Source organism: Canis lupus, chromosome 18 (genome assembly GCF_048164855.1).
Source record: "Canis lupus baileyi chromosome 18, mCanLup2.hap1, whole genome shotgun sequence".
NCBI classification, from domain to species: Eukaryota; Metazoa; Chordata; class Mammalia; order Carnivora; family Canidae; genus Canis; species Canis lupus.
Genome location: NC_132855.1, coordinates 16,732,971 through 16,750,702, shown reverse-complemented (window position 1 = coordinate 16,750,702; position 17,732 = coordinate 16,732,971). Strand labels below are relative to the sequence as shown.

Here is a 17,732-nt window from a genome sequence, read left to right as displayed (position 1 = left end):
TGATTTGTAAATGTTAAAAAAACACTATGCAGGGGGATCACTGGGTGGCCCAGCGGTTTAGGGTCTGCCTTTGGCCCAAGGCGTGATCCTGGAGTTCTGGGATCGAGTCCGAGGATCGAGTCCCATATCAGGCTCCCTGCATGGAGCCTGCTTCTTCCTCTGCCTATGTCTCTGCCTCTCTCTCTCTCTATGTGTGTGTGTCTCTCATGAATAAATAAATAAAATCTTAAAAAAAAAACACTATGCAAACAAATGTAGAATAAACACATGTCAAAAACTTAATTCATTCACAAAGGAATCAGAGAGATGGTGTTAAGGGCATTTAAGGAAATGGGTATTTATAGGTAGAAAACTGTTAAAATAAGATTGATGTGTTAGAAACAAAACTGGTCATGTCCTACAGGGCAATAAAAATAATAACTTATGAGTGGGGGGAATCTCTTCTAACAGTCAAAAATCTCTAAGTTAGCATGTAACTTTACAGTACCTAGGCTTGAGTCAAGGTAAATGACAAGGTTAAACACAGTCATGTTCTAAAGCAGAAGTCACTGGGCAACCCAGGTGGCTCAGCGGTTTAGCACTACCTTCAGCCCAGGGTGTGATCCTGGAGACACAGGATTGAGTCCCAGGACGGGCTCCCTGCAGGGAGCCTGCTTCTCCCTCTGGCTGTGTCTCTGCCTCTCTCTCTGTGTGTCTCTCATGAATAAATAAATAAAACATTAAAAAAAATAAAGCAGAAGTCATCAAAATGTAGCTCATGGGCCAATCTGGAAATAGAGATCTTTGGGAATATCATGTCCATTTGTTTACATATTGTCTGTGGCTGCTTTCATGCTGCAGTGGTAGGTGCCACATAGTTGCAATGGAGACACACAAAACTAGGAGTAGTTACTGGCTGGGCTAACACAGAGAAAGCTTGCTGACCCTTGTCTAAGAGAATTAAATAATCCCTGGCCACGTTTGTCCACCAGTAATGTCACTGTGACATTGAAAGGACATGGCATCCCTTCCCCCAGCCCTATTCTCAAGTTTTGGAAATTCTTCTTACAATCTTACTAATAGCATCTTTGTTTTTAGCCTGCATAAAACCCAGAATACACAACATTACAACTAAAATACCAGTACTTCTTAAAACAAGAAGACCCTAAGAATAATTGCAACCAGGGAGGACTATCTTTTTTTTTTTTTAAAGAAAAGATAGAGGTCCTATCTTTTTTTTGCTTTCTTTGTGCCAGGCAATGTGATAAATGCTTTGTGTGCAGCATTTCACTAAATTATTTCAACAACCCCATTATGAAAGTACTGTTATTGCAAGTAGACAAATTCATCACAGTTTAATTCACTAAATTATCAATTTGCAGAATAACAAACTCATCAAATGATGTTTTCCAAGTGTGGGTTTTCCCTTGACTTCACTACAGCCACTGTGTCACACACTGGTCAATCTTGCTGTGTTGAGTGCAGTGCACTGGCTGCTGGCTGCCAATGGTTCACAAACCATCCTGGCCCCATCTCTGCCTATAACCTTGCATGTATTTCTCCTTCCAGCAGCAGAAATGCTCCTGTTGGCCTCTGTAGACCTGGTTTAAGCAATTCGTCTGACAGTTTTTGCATATATGGCCAACTGATCTTTCCATAAAGTGATTTTGTTTAAGCAGACTTGTGAAGAATGGACATGAAACTCATATTACCATCTCCATTTTATGGCTATGGAACCTAAGGCTTGGAAAAAGTAATCTACCACAATATACACAGATGGCTTTGAGTCTAGAAGCTAAGCTTTCAACCACTGTATCTTGCAACTTTCCTATGAAGCTTAAGTTTTCAATTTCTGTTTATTGCTGCCATTTCTAAATGCCTTTGGCCTACATATTTATAAAGAAATGGTTATCTAAGCATAATTCAAGACCATTTTGGGTTGTAATATATTCAACATAGTAAGTATTTTCAATGGAATTTGATAAATCCTAAGCTAAGAGTCAATAAATTCTCCAAGTTTCCTCTTACTCTTAATTCTGAAATAGGATGAACTGGCTGAAGGGACTGAGGTAAAAGGGGGTCAACTCTAGGCAGGGTGTAAGCAGGAGGAATTCAAGTGAAGGGCATGGTCATCACCCTTTACCACCACCAATGGCCAAAGGGAGAATTCCTTTGGAGGTCCCATGAACAGTTCAAATATTGGCTCTTGTTTTAAGGATGCCAGAGATGGATTCAAGGATTTTGAGCCCTATCGTCAAACTAATTCTCTGTAGAAAAAAAATCTTTCTTTCCTAAATGAGCCTTCACATCCTAATGCATAATACTTTACACCTTCAAGGTTTCCATGGACTGGAGCTTTATGTACAGCTGCATCAAGGTCAGGATGTCTTCCAGAAGTCATAGGGGGGTTCAATTTGCTGGATTCTAGGCAGCAGCCTGTGGCAACCTGCCTTTTCCTCAGTCAGGGTTGGGGAGGTTGAGAAAGGAAGTACCTTGTTGGAAACCAAAGCTTAAGGGATCTCATATATGCTGATGAGAACACCTTTAGAACTCCACTTAACCAATGTTCTCTGGTTCTATCCCGGAAGTATCTTGGGTGACCACAAAGAAGGATTATGGGAAAGTGACACATATTTGTTTGATGATGTTCCTTGAACAGAATCCATTAGGTAATTTCCCATGGGTTGTATATGGAGTAATGGCTGATCTGAGCTGTTATTCAATAAACAGAGGAAACAAAAGAGCCTTTCTGCACAGTTATAAATCATTTTAATTAGACTGCTGTAACACAGTCCCGAACCACCATTAGGTTTTCTTATTATTGCTCAAAATTGACTTCTTTTCCCATGTCTCATTTAATACTTAATTTTTAAGGGAAATGGTAGACTGTTGATTACTTTGGGAAATAAACACAGTTGTGAAATCAACCCAGCCTGGTTGAAAATTTGGTCTCCTATTTGTCTCTTTCAGGGTCTCTCTCTAATGGTCTTCAAAATAGATTACTGCCACCTCTACCCTCTCTGGGTATTTGTTTATACTCATTGCATAGAATTCATAACTTTCTCTATGATTGGCATGTTTTTTGTTCATTGGTTTCTCTCCCTCAGCAGACCAGGGGTTGGTCACATGGCCCCATTGCCTGATATTATATGGCCTACAAACTAAGAATAGTTTTTATATTATTAAATAGTTGAAAAAGGAGAATATTTAATGACAGTTGAAATTATATAGAATTCACACTTGAATTTTCATAAAGTTGTATTGGAATACAGCCATGCTCCTTTGTTTATAAATTATCTGTGGCTGCTTTTATACTAAAACATAACTGTTCAGCAGTTGCAACAGAGATTGCATGGCTCCCCAAATCTACAATATTTACTATCTTGCCCTTTACAGAAAAAGTGCGCCAAACCCTGCAAACCACTTATTGTGGACCTCAGCTGAGCCTCAATATTCTTCTGATTTCCTAGTCTCTCCAATAATGCCAAAACTTGCAAACAGTAGGGATATGCTGATTATGAAATACAGAATTTGGACTTGGACCTAAATTTGACTTGAAATCTCTACTTAGTGGTTGCTGGACCTTAAGCAAGTGATTTAACCTGAATCTCTGTTTCCTCATCTGCAAAATGGGAATGATATATCTACCTCACAGAGCTGTTAGCATTTTTTACATGACTTAGTGTAGGTAAAAATCTCATGTACAACATCTGGCACATATTATGCATTCAATAAATGTTATTGGTAATACTTTTGTTAAAGGAAGACATTTTAACCCACTTTTCTAAAAGAAAAAAAAAACTAGGGAAGAAACCACATCTTGCCCCTCTCAGGAGCCCTTCAATACTCCTTCTCTGAGAAGGAGATACTCATCTAGAAGGAGGAGTTTGAGAATGCATAGCTTCAGCTCAGCCACCCAATTCTCTGATTCCCAAACCCCTTTGAGATGTGTTTTCCACAAGACACACCTTTTCTGTCACTCCACGAGCAGCCCGCCAGGGTTGGGAAAGAGGTGGCAGTTCCTAGGCCTGCCTGCTCTGCCAGTGTCTGGTTGGCTAAGCTCAGTTCAAGGCTGATGGATGAAGTAGCCTATGTGCTCAGCAGACTGAGTCCCATTTTCCAATCCAACTCCAGTTGCAGTAGAGCTATATTTTGATCACAGACTTTCTGATACTGTATCTCTCTCTGAGAGAGCTCAGGAGGTTCTGAACTCGGGAGGGGGATGAGAAGGGATCTTCTGCACTGCCCTGTAACAGCAACAGGTATATCATAATTCTTATAAAACTGAACATATTTTCTGGACAATGATGCACCTGAATGCAAAGCAAACCAGTTAGGAGCAGTCTCCAGAACCAGGCTGTTGAGGTGCAGCACAGGGTGGAAGAAGGCCTTCTCAATTTCCTAGGGTGCTCATGGGGTCACATGAGGGAATTTATGCAAAGCCCTTGGAACATGATAGGAGCTCTTAATATTATCATATGTATTAAAATATTGTTTCTGGATTCTATATGTTCTGTATGTTCATTGTAAAAATAATTGGAGAGTGTTGTGCTAAGCACCTTCTACATGTTCCTCATTCACTCAGGCTGGGAAGCATACATAACAGCTACAGCGTGGCCTACCAGGTGGATAAGAGAACAAACCTGTAAAGAGAGGACTTAGAGCAGCATCTGGTGTATAGTCAATAGATGCTAGTTATTCTACCGTTGTCATTGTTTCTGCTATCATTCTCATTACTGGAGGCTCACAGTGGCCCTGCTGTGAACAGGAATTATTATACACATTTTACGGAGCCACTAGAAAGTTAAGGAACCTGGCCAAGGCCACCAGGAAGTGAAAGGCACAGCTGTGACTTGGATCCAGGTCTGTCGAACTGCAAAACTACCTTGCCCCAACTTGGCCCTTGAAGGCTCCAGAGACTATGGCCTTCCTGCTCTTCCCTAAACAAGGTGGCCAATCCCATGCCCTTTTGCCTTAGCTCATCTCGTTTCCTCTGGTGAAGAAGGCCCTGTCCCTCATCTGACTGGCAAAGTTCAGTATTTAAAACACAGTTCAGGCACCACCACCTCCTGAAGCTTTCTTTGACATTTCTCCATTCCAGGAGCCCCAGAGCAACAAAGCTAATGTCCTTTTTTTTTACATGATCCTTGATCATTTTAGCTGCCATGCCATGACTTTAATTTGCTCAGAATTATTTCCAAGGCTGTCTATGTTCTCTCTGAGATTGTGGACTTCCTGTGGCTTTTGCATTTCTTTTTTTCTTTTTTTTTTTTTTAAAGATTTTACTTATTCATGAGAGACAGAGAGAGGGGCAGAGACATAGGCAGAGGGAGAATCAGGTTCCCTGCAGGGGGGGCAGGGAACCTGATGTGGGACTCAATCCCAGGACCCGGGGATCATGACCTGAGCCAAAGACAGACGCTCAACACTGAGCCACCCAGGTGTCCCGGCCTTTCCATTTTTAAATACTCAGTGCCAAGCACAAGGCACAAGGTGGTGACCAGATCAACCTGGTTTGCCTGGTACTTTTTGGCTTTAAAATCTAAAACTCTGGATGCCAGGAAATTCCCCAGTACCAAGCAAATGGGATAGGGTGGTCACCATAATGTATATACTTTTTCACCTACAGACATACAGACACATTCTACTGGAATAGACCCTAGATAGACCTGAGCCCCAGCCCTGCCTGCTAGAGGGATAGTACCCACATCAGATGGACTTTCCATCCACCCATCTGGCAGTGAGCACTCAGGAAAATGCTGAGATTGTTATGAGTTACTTCCTCAATGGCTAGGCAGGCACTGGCCAGAGTCTCCAGAACGGTTGGGAAAAGCTTAGAAGCTCCAAGTCTCCCCAGAGGGAATGGCCTAAGCCAGTCTCTGGCTTCATCTGATGGGATCCTCGTGGGACCCAGGGCCCAGTGAGGTGTGATCAGCAGCAGCTGGGAAGACCAGACACACCTGGCTCAGAGAGCCAACCACATAGGTGCCGTTATTTGCCAGTTTTCGTTCATTATGTCATTGATATCCCAATGAAAGAGTTCCACCAGTGAAACTGTACTCACCATTCTGTTGTTTTTCTCCTGAGGACTTCTCAGATTTGGAATTCTTTCCACGAGGGTTGTCACTTTTGTTTGTGCGTGTTCCGTTAACTTGATTCTTAGCTTCTCCAGATGTCTTTTTTTCGGTTTTGCCAGCCGCACCCTCTTCAGCCTGGCTTTTGGCTTCCATTTCCTTTTGCTTCTCCTCTGCAGCCAGGCGAGCTTTTTCTTCCGCCTCCTTCTTGGCCTTCTCCTCTGTATCCATGGCAAGTCAGGAAAGACACAGAAAAGATGAAAGGAGGTCACGCTATTAGGAGAATTGCCTCTTCAAACAAAAACAAGTATTTGCACTGAGTGTTTGGGATCTATTTTTGGTTAATTCAAGTCAGGTTAGTGTGTATATTCAGGAAACCAATAATATAGGTTCATGGTGATGTCATTTCTGAAAATAGTGGGTGAGAAAAAGGAGCAGGGAGAAAGTAATAAGGATCATAATAATTAATAAACCGATATAACAATTGGCATTTTCAATGTTTATCATCAATAACTTCTCTTGAGTGTGTCCTCTATGTCAGGTATTACACTAAGTGCTTTTCAAGGACTACTTCTTTTCATTCCCAAAACAGCCTTAGGCAGTAGCTACTTTCATTTTAGCTCTATTTTACAAATGTGAAATCAAGGCTCTGGAACATTACAAAACCCTTCCATGACCCCAGTAGAAATTGGAGTTTCATGGATATCTGCTTAGGATCTGGAGTTTAAACATAGACAATTGATAACAAAACAGAAAGACAGGAAAAATAATTGCCACTAGAATAACACAGTTTCAGGCCAGTGTTTATGAATTTAAAAGTAGGAAGAGGATAATCAAGCCTTACAAAAAGCATGGTCTTCGAACTGTCCACAAGATTAGAGGTAGTCTTTTTGTTGTTGTTGTTGCTGTTTTTTTAGAGGTAGTCTTTAGTTTGGGCAGATACCCTAGTCTTCCCCTTTAATGAGAGAATGTCAGCCTCGTTTCCAATTCTGTTTACTGTGAAACGGTCTGGCTCTGTGTTTCATCAAAAACATAGGGTAGTTGCATACGGTCAAGCATTCATGACAACATTGTTTCATTCATTCATCTAATTTCTATTGAGAAGTGACAGTGTCAAGCACCATTTTAGGCGCTGGGATTATAGCAGCAAGCAAGATTTAATGGAACAGAAAAGATCATAATTAAGTAAGCAAGTCACTAAGATAATTTCAGGTGGTAAAAAGGACTTTGCCAAAAAGGCAAAGCAAAGTAATATGATGGAACAGGATCAGTATAAGAGAAGGAGGTGGCATTAGATCAGGAGGTAAATAAAATGCTATTTGACAAATTCTTAATGATGAATTGCTGGCCATGAAATAATCAGGGAAAATCACATTCCAGGCAAAGGAAATAAAAAATGTCAAGGCCATGAGGTAGGAATGAGCTTGGTATGTTCAAGAGATACTAAGTTAGTCAGTATGGCTAACATAGATTTAGAAGAGTTTGGTGACAGATGATGTGGTCAAACAACCAAGGACATGCAGAGTTGAGACCTTGCAGGGCCTTGGAGGCAATGAAGTGGTGCTGGGCTGTAGGAAATAACACACACCTAACAGAAGCCAATCCTCCCTTAGGGGAGAGACTCGCTCTGCTTAGCATCCAACTGATTCAAAAGGCCTTCCAGATTGTGGCATCCATTATAAAAAGCATTATTGCATTTTTTCTCTAGATATGTTAAAAACATCCTACACCTCATTATCAAGGGTCCTCTTCATTTTCCTTGGTTAGTCTTATTCCTGAAAAAGCTAGCCTTCATAGACAACAAGTTTGTTTTTAATCTAATAGGCACTCGAGTGGTTATGTTTCCCCTTGTTTTAACTGCTTAAGAGCACAAAGCCCAAATCTGATCCAGTTCACATGTTCATAGGGTTTTACGGCATTGTATTTTGTGGATGTCTGTGATCTCTGGCTTCATTTTGCTTTTCCTGCCCCTACACTTGCCTGGCTCAAATGTCCTCTTTAATATACTATGAAGTTTTCATTAATCTTTTCATTGATCATCTATCCAATCCATCCAACTCAATGCCCTGGCCTCACCCTATTCACATTAAATCATATTCTGGAGGGAGAGGGACAAGGACGGGATATTTTAAAAGCTCTCCAGATGATTCTAACATGCAATCAGCATTGACAAGAGCTGATTTAAATTTTAAATGTTTGCCATTCAAAATTTCCTGACATTCTGCTTCCCAACAGGGTGTGTTTATACTTTACAATGAAAAGGTAAGGAAAGATTTCTTTACAAAATAACATAACTATGCACATATAGAATATAAGATGTCTTCTGACTTCTACAGAAAGGTACAACTAGAGAGTAAGAGAATGCCCTTGCAAATGTTGAGATGGCATTCTCAGTAGACTTCAGGGTCACAGAATGGCCCCCTGGAATGTTCACCCAGACTTTCTTTCATCCTCCCATAGTGTCCTGAAGACAGAGGTCAAATGTCATTTCCATTACTGGATTCCAGTAATGTACCAATTCCAGCTTGGTACAGTATCCGACACATAGCAGATACTCATGGAGAATTGGTTAACTAAAATAAAATGTGCACAAGGGGTTATGAGTCACCCTATTTGCCAATGAACCTGACTTGTACATCTTCCATCACCGTAATTTTCTGTGTGAAATACAGAAAGTATACAAATTCTATCCTGGAAGACTTAGCCATCTGACAAATGTTGGCTTTCTTAACTACCAATGCAAGTGAGTAAAAAGATGGCTGTACTCACTACACAGAGAGGAAAAGTGAGGAGGAAGAGCATTTTCACTCATACTCAGGTATCAGGTTAACTAATTCATGGTCCCCTCATAGACTCCCCACTGAAGCCGTGGCAAACTTTCAACATTCAAAATATCCACAAGTCAAAAGTAACTGATAAAAACTGAAGGTATTAAGTTCTGGTTTGTTACAGAAGAGCATAAAATATTATCTGGGCAAGAAAAATTCATTTGACAACTGAGTCAGAACAATTTTCTATGGAAAGTCTAGCAAAAAAAAAAAAAAAAACCTGGGAGGAGGTACATTTTAAAAAACAAATCTGTTTTTGCTGAACTACTGCTGATAGCAGGCAATAGGCAATTAATGTTTGAATTAATGAATGGTAGCTCTTACGACATCATAATCAGACCCTAGGTGAGCCTGCCCCACTGTATGAGTCCTTTTACTACACCAACTGTGTTCCAGCAGGTGGCTCTGCAATGTTCTTCAACTACTCTACTTCCATCTCTCCTTGATTCTTTGAAATACCTGGTATTTTTTTTTGAAATATCTGGTATTAATGTGACCAGCCATCAGTACACAGTGATATTACTCAAAACAGGTATGGAAAAAACAAGCAAACATATAAATAAGAAAAAAAAATATGAGGTATGTTTGTGCCACTGTACTCAGATTCCCGTATATTTTCAGGATGAAATTATTAGTATACAGAAATCTTTCCTACAAAGAGAAAAAGTAGGCAAGCATGCAATTAATTTGTTCCAAGGATAACATATTTAGAATTAACTGTTCAGCTCTTAGGTTTAGCATCTGTGGTATTTGTCGGCTTCTAGACTAACAGAAAGCAAATGTCATAGTGCAACTCCATTCCTTCTGCTTCCTATTTCAGACTATCTGTGGTGATTTGACTCACTATGAAATTGGCCCCAACAAGAAGCTAATGCGTTATGGTAGAGAAAAGCAGAGTAGAGCCCTCATGATCCATAAATCTCATTCCTCCTGAGAGCTGGTTCTATCCCACACTGAATGTCTATGCATTCTGAGAGAAGTACATTGATTTGCTTCATTCATTTTCCTTTTCTGAATAATGGCTTATAGTCTCTTGATTAAAAATGATATTGAACTAGTTATCCCTTGATATAATTTTCTGAATTGCCTACTTACATTATCTATGGATATAGATAATTGTTCCAAGGATAACATATTTAGGGGGAAACTAGAGGGAAAGAAAAGGAGAGATACTAACAGAAAAACAACCAACCAAAATACTATATGAATTTTGAATAGTTAACTCTTAGTCATATATGAAAATAATAACAAAAATACTTCTAGATATCTAAGGACTCAGAAGATGTTCACACAAGATCTTTCTAAAAATGGAAGCCAAGAAGTGCTCCAGCTGACCACAAAACTCAATCAGTATTAGAAACTCAAGAATGGAAAAAAAAAAAGAAAAAGAAACTCAAGAATGAGGAAAATATATAAATGATGTGCAATAAAACTGGTAACTCTTAGTGTCAAATAAAAATAACTGTTGTTAAGCTAGATATAAAACTTGAGGGGATCCCTGGGTGGCGCAGCGGTTTGGTGCCTGCCTTTGGCCCAGGGCGCGATCCTGGAGACCTGGGATCGAATCCCACGTCGGGCTCCCGGTACATGGAGCCTGCTTCTTCCTCTGCCCATGTCTCTGCCTCTCTCTCTCTCTCTCTGTGTGTGACTATCATAAATAAATAAATAAAAATTAAAAATAAATAAATAAATAAATCTTGAAGCAAATATTAAAAATAATATTAAGGTTAATTATAAAAAATAACAATTTACTTATAATCACCTAGATTAAAAATCTCATGGTATTTCAACAAAAACAGTGATTATGGAGGAAATAAATAAAAATACAATAAATGTCTCAGCATTTGCAAAGGAGTGGCATTATATACCGTTTCATATTTTTGTTGATTGACACATAAGTCAATAAAAATGTAAAGGTGATCTCTGGTAAAAGAAAAATAAGATATATTTAAAGAGACCATTTACAAAGCTAGCTAGTGAGTAGGGTTATGGGCAAATAGATAAAGAGGATTAGAAGGTACAAACTTCCAGTTACAAAATAAGTAAGTCACAGAGATGAAAACTACAGTATAGGAAATATACTCAATAATACTGTAATAGGGCAGCCCTGGTGGTCCGGTAGTTTAGTGCTTCCTTTGGCCCGGGGTGTAATCCTGGAGACCTGGGATCAAGTCCCGCATCGGGCTCCCTGCGCGGAGCCAGCTTCTCCCTCTGCCTGTGTCTCTGCCTCTCTCTCTCTCTCTCTGTCTGTCATGAATAAATAAAATCTTTAAAAATAATAATACTGTAATAATGTTGTATGTTGACAGATGGTGACTATACTTATCCAAAAAAAGAACATAAAATTAAAAGTCATATGATAAACTAGATAGGGCAGAAATTGCAAGATATTTTGTCAACTGAAGATTAACTATCTTTTATATATAAAGAGCTACTATGAATCAATAATAAAAATATAAACATCCTAATGGGAAAAATGAAGGGGGCAAAAACACAATGAAATACCTTCCACTTCTACTGGAAGACATTAAAAAAAGACAACTTTATAGAAAGAAATTTAATAATATACATCAAGAGCTTTATAGTTTTTCATCTACTTTGACAGAGGAATTCCACGTCTAGAAATTTATCCTAAATAAATAATCAGAGGTTGGCCCAAAGACTTTTGACCTTGTATACCTTGTATGACCTTGTATACCTATACCTGTTATATACAATAATGAAGAACTGAAAACCAAAATGTGCAGAAATAAAGGAATACTACTACATACAATGTAGTCATTTGAAGCATACTTTCAAGAATTTTCAGTATCGAGATAAAATGCTTAAAATAAAAATAGTAAAACAAAATACAGAACAATATTATGCTATGATCCCAATTTATGGGGAAAATTTTTACTTATATATTTCATCAATGTCTGGCTGGAAAGATTAAAAGTGAAAGTGAAATATATATATATGTATATATATATATGTATGTATGTATTTCAGCATTATAATCTAAACAAAAAAATGTTTATAAGGCATTAAATATTGATCAAAAATTGATCAATATTGATCAGACTTGCAAATTATTATACTTATGCATCTTATTTGGGAATAATAATGATTTTCAGCCCTGAGAGCTGTTAAGAAATACTGATTTAATTTTTTCTAACAACTATGGGTTCTGGTCCAGCTAGCTTTGTATCAGGTTGGTTAATAAAACCAAGACTTTTGATCTCATTCTAATCAATTTAATACCAACATATGTTCAAGTACCCCATGCAGGTCAGGCTTTCTTGAAATCATGGTTTTCTGGTAGAAAAGAAGAATGAGCAAAACAGCTTAGGATAATCTAGTACAAACTGATCACCAATGGAAAAAAAAAAAGATGTAAACTGAATCTCTTAACCACCAGTGAACTAGTCAACAGCATTACTGGGCGGCTAAATCTCTTACAGAGTATTAGATATAGGTTGGTATTTTTACCACCGTCTTCTTAACTCTGCATCCAAGCCTCTAACTTTCTTTTCCAATTTTTTTCAAATAACAGCTATGAGTTATCAGGCACCAACCACACACAGGCTCCATTCTCAGTGCTTTACAGATTTATTTCTGTTCTTTGCATCAACTCTGTGATGTGTATTATCATCCTCAGAAGGTAATTTTCGCAAAGAATCTGCATGAATCTGCCAAAAAGCACAGTGCAAGCAGGGATTCAATTCTCCATTTCCCCACTAACTGAAATGTGCTTTGATATTCAAACCATCCTCCCACAAAACGTACATAACCCAGGTTTTGTGCCTCTGTCCACTTCCTTTCTCCTCGCTCCCCATTTTAAAATATAACACCTCCTGCAGGACTAACCTCAGGCATCCTTGAAGTCCTGGCTACAAGATGCCTTCCCAAACACCCCCAGCAGATTTAGGGACAAGTCCCTTTATACTTCCAAAATAGCTTAGTCATATCTCAATCGGCATACCTAACATTTTGTTAACTATTAGCATTTATTCATCTGTCATTCTTGAAGTGCCAGTTTTCTGCTGGGAAAGCAGCCGTCTAATGCTCCCCTCGGTGATTAGTTTCAGAAGGTAACTTAAGTAAACTAGATAACGGCAAACAAATTATTTCGAAGTACCTCTTTAGATTGTGTGTTGTCAGGAATTGGATTTTCAAATGTAATGAGTGTAATTGATTATAAGAGCATGCTTCTTTTGAGATGATGTAGTAGCTGCCATTGCTGCTTGCATGGGCTGCCAGCAGGGAGAATTTAAATGTTTAAAGCATCTGAATAGACTGTGAGAGGCTACACTTAAGATATGGAAGAGGTGTTGGCTCTGCAGCTCAGGGTCCAACATATGTCCTGAAATGATAAGGGCCCAATTATGCCTTAAAAGTGCCATACACATAAACCTTTTGCCCCACCGAAAGGAGCAGCCACTTGGACAGGATTTTGTAAACAAGCTGCAGTGGCTGGCATTTCACTTCTTTCCTTGAAACTCTGTGCTAATGCCCCCCTACCCTCAGGTTTGAGGACCGGGATGTCTGATACACATCTCTGTCCTCTCAGCATGCAGGAGGCACTTGGTAGATGTTAACAGACACTGACTGTTGACGAACGCTCACCTCCACAAATCCCATTGGGATCAACCCCCTCGCTGAGCTCCTGGAGCCATCGATGTTTGTGTCTCTCCCTGGAATCTGGCACCACACCATTGTACCTTTATCTCAGGTATGTGTTCCTCCCTGGGCTACAGGATGAGCATACGGTGTGTTTGGATCACGCAGTACATGCTCAAGAAACACGAATACATGTGTGAGCAAATGGATGTCAGCTTTCAAGAAGCACACGGGTTTCAATCTTTTTTATTTAGAATACCAAGAGTCATGACTTTTCTCATCCGAATTCTGATGTTGGCCTCAGTGAATTTTACCTGCAAGTTTGCTTCATCTCAGGAGACCTGAGTCTCCTGAGATGAAGCAAGGACTTAAGAGAAGTTGAGAATATGAAAGGAGGATCAAAATGCACGCAAGGATATGAAAACTCCTAGCCCAGCGTGATGGCAGAGATGGCTATTGGCTAGGCTTTACTTAGATAAAGGAAGTAATGAAAGCCTCATCATTGTGTCACATGACATGAAATGAGAATGATAAGCTGGTATCAAAGAAACCAAGAAATAACAACACCCATCCGCTGTAGGATCTTTATACAAAAAAAAAAAAAAAAAAAAAAAGGACTTTAGTCAAATAGCACAAAGGTCATGCCTAAGTGGGAGCGTGGCAGTCAGCCTCATTCTATTATGTGCTGAGGTAGATCCTAATATTTAGCCATTTGAATTGATACCCTGAGATGGTGCTTCATTTGCAATACCTTTAAGTATGTTTTTTTAAGTGGGTTTGGACAGATCTGGAAGATTCCCCGGTGGCATGTTACCTTTGGGCACCTTGGCCCTCCATCTCTCCCGATTGATGTGCACCACCTCAGTCCAAGTGGCTTTAAAACTCTTGTAGTCAACAGGGATGACAGAACTGTTGATGGGGGCGCTTCCTTCTGAGCCAGTGCTCTTGACACCCGATCTCTTTGCATCTGCCGAACTGATGCTGTTCAAACTGGAGGACAAAAAATCATATCAAAGAGGAAGGTCAGTGTTTAAAAAAATGTATGCCAATGAGTGAGCCCAAGAAAGTATTGGTTAACACTTCTCAAGTTGTATTGTGAAATTCCCGGGTCCTGAAGTTTGCAATTCCTATTTTCCATATATGACAAATGGGAAATTCTGTATTTTCAACAGGAGAAAAAAAAATCAAGATTTCAGCCTCATGAGCATCAATATTCTCCATATTTCTTCCCTGTTGACTGGTGTCCTCTTATTCAATGACTAGAATTCCCTCACATGAATTCTCTGTCTTTAACTCTGAAATTAGTTAATTTGAAATTGGGCTTCTACTTGGCTTCCCAGTGCACCCACTTGCTTCCACACTGACCACTTTTCCAGGTTACCCAGCCACTTGTACCTCTTTCTCTCCAGCTCCACCTCCCACTGGACTGGAGTGTCTCTGTCCCCAGAGTCCCCAAGGCCACAGTAAGATGATTTTCTTATGTTCCTGGGGGAAGCTGAAAAGGCACAGACACCTCGGAGATTGTGGGGAAATGACTTCTACAAAAGGCATTTTTAAAATGAATATTATTACTTCAAGCTTTAACCATGGGTGATTTTGCAAATATAGGAAGTATCATCTTCTGGGAAACTTGAATGTATCACACACTTCCAGATGGCTAGCGCTGTGACCCACACAAATGCAAACCCACTGACAACCATAACTGAGGCTGGCTAGATAAGTAGGCTGTGTTTCAGCCCAGTGCTTGCAGGGCTGTGGGGCAGGGGACTCAGGTGGAAGGCTTCTGTCCTCCGTGAGAGTAGTCCTCCCTGAGCCCATTCACCTTGAGCATCCCCGGGTTCCCACTGTCTTTTTTTTTTCCCACTGTCTTAACAGTTGTTTTACCTTCCCTTCTATTGACTCCCTCTCTTGCTTCACCTTTCTTATTTTCCCACTAATTCTATTTCTCTCCTTTCTCCTATATGACAAAGCCCTAGGTTTTACCTGGACAAGTGGAAAAGGACTAGCAGTGGTACCGCTAATAAAAATCAAGGGTTAGCTTTACTGTAGCAAGCACTTCTTCCGTGCCCAACCCTGTGTTCAGGGCTTTATTACACTGAATAATTCCTTTAATCTTCCCTCCAACTTAGGAATATTATACCCCACATGAGGAAACTGAGGCTACTCACCTGAGATGACACAGCTACCAAGTAATGGGACTATGATTTTTAACGTGGATTCTGACTCCAGAGCCTGCTACTAATCTATGCTCAATATAATGAAGTTGTTTCAAAAGGTGATTTAAAATTTTCAGGATTTTTTTTCCCTTCCTCCACTTCATTCTCTCCCTAAACCTAGAAATGAAAATCAGTTTCATTTCTTGTGAGAATTCTGATCAGCAGTACTTTCTTTTTGTAGTATGGGGAGCAAGGACTGTCTGGGCCCAGGAGGTAAGTGTCGTGATAGGTGCTGTCTTGAGCAAAAGCACCAGAAGAGAGAATGGGGTGGAGGACCAGTATTGGAAACCCACCAGTCATGGTGTAGAGCATGGCTACCTCCTTCCAGGCCAGCCTGTAGAGCACAGACAGTACACCTTCCATTCCTCTGAGAAAAAGAAAGAGGCAGACTTCTCTCTTATAAGAGAGATAGGGCAAACATCATTAGGAAATACCCCCATCTCTACCAAAGGAACCACTCTGTCCTCGTGGACAGGCCAACCTGACCTCTAACCTTCGAGTTTCCCCACTGACCTTGAACGCCTCTGTCCTATCCCGCCGGTTTGGGAGGTTTCATCAATTAAGGGACTCACAATCTTTTCAGTCATGTCTGTGAGCACAGTGAAGGTGGGTTCCACAATGAAATCAATAAAACCTGAAGAGAGACAGCAACACTTCAGAAGAGCTACATATTACCTGGCCTTTCTATATTTTCCAATGGAGACTAATGAATCTTATCTTTTTTCTTTTTGAAAATTTATCCACAGAGGAGCTCCAGATCAGATTAGGAGTGAGTAGGTTGGTCTTATTCATTTAACATATTCCTTGAGCTGAATACCATGAGTCAGTTCCATTTCTCCTGCATAACTTTCTTATGATTTTCTAGCAGCTAGCTCAATCAAGTGATTAAGAAACACATATTCAACCCCCACAATGGAACAAATGCTGTGGTCGGTGATGCATATAGATGAAGATGTAGAACACAACCTGTCTACCTTCAAAGAGTTTATGAGAGATTAACTGAACAGAAAAATGACCCCTAGAGTATATGGCAAGGGCCAAAGGAGAAGACCAAAGAAGGCCCCTGGGAAGGTAAGGGAGGGAGGATATTTTCCCACCCACTGAGAGGCCTATGAATAGCTTTATGGAGGTTGTGATGTTTGAGCTGAGCCCTAAGTGTCTTCACACTAGGTGGAAGGGATGGAATAAGCAAAGTGATGAGGATGAGAGAAAATGCAGGATGTGTCTGAGGAATAACTGGGGCTTAAGGATTTTTTTTAGAGTTGGAGAGGCAAAGCTTGAGAAGGCAGGAAGTCATCATCAGCACAGGGAGGGAGGCTCCTAAGGGTCAGGCCAAGGAGTTGGGACTTCGATAGGTATTAGAAGTCCCTTGAGATGTTTGGGCAGCCTCACAGGTTTTTTTTAAATGTTCTTTGGGAAAATTGATTTGTCAAGAAACTTAATCTGGCAAGAAAGGAGAGAGCAGGAGGGGATGAGGCTGGGAAAATCTTTCAGAAGCTGTTGCAATAGCTAAAGAAAGGCAGGATCCAGTGCCACTGTAAGGTGGGGGTGTCACGGAGGCATAGGTGCAAGCACAGCAGGAGGTGGTGCTGCCTCTAAGTGGGAATTGTCAGAGACTTCCCCCAGCAAAGCAGAGAGCCCAGAGTCGATGGGGGAGAATGTGGCTGGGGAAAGGACAATGGGCTTGGTCTTAGATTGCTGATTCTGGGGTACAGAGGACATGTCCAGATGGGAGAGAGCAAACAGAATTGGAAGAAAAGGGTTGGAAATTAGGAGAGGGGTCAGATTCGGAACTGTACCTTAGAGATATCACCATGTCAGGGAGACAGCTGATGTTAGGCTAGAGTTATTGTATCAATGTCTCAAAAAAATACCCAGGTGTTCTATAACACATTAGTAGAAAATATATAATCTGGAACTATTGGTGATAGTTCGTTACGCAGCCACATGAAAGTTGGGAGGAAATGAAATACCAAATCAAGCGTTTGTTTGGTGCAAATGCTTATTTGGTTTTCATAATGACCAAGGTGGGT

At 40.2% G+C, this 17,732-nt stretch overlaps 1 protein-coding gene across 12 annotated transcripts in view; it reads right to left on the bottom strand.

Moving 5' to 3' along the window:
• PDE1C (phosphodiesterase 1C) overlaps positions 1-17,732 on the bottom strand; it is a 491,380-nt gene that overhangs the window by 50,995 nt on the left and 422,653 nt on the right. For all 12 annotated transcript variants that reach the window (XM_072783564.1, XM_072783562.1, XM_072783563.1 and 9 more), the window contains 3 exons: positions 16,213-16,333; positions 14,298-14,473; positions 6,044-6,274 (listed from right to left, as the gene is read on the bottom strand). In XM_072783564.1, the coding sequence (XP_072639665.1) occupies positions 6,044-6,274; positions 14,298-14,473; positions 16,213-16,333 (528 nt within the window). The remainder of the gene's footprint in view (positions 1-6,043; positions 6,275-14,297; positions 14,474-16,212; positions 16,334-17,732) is intronic.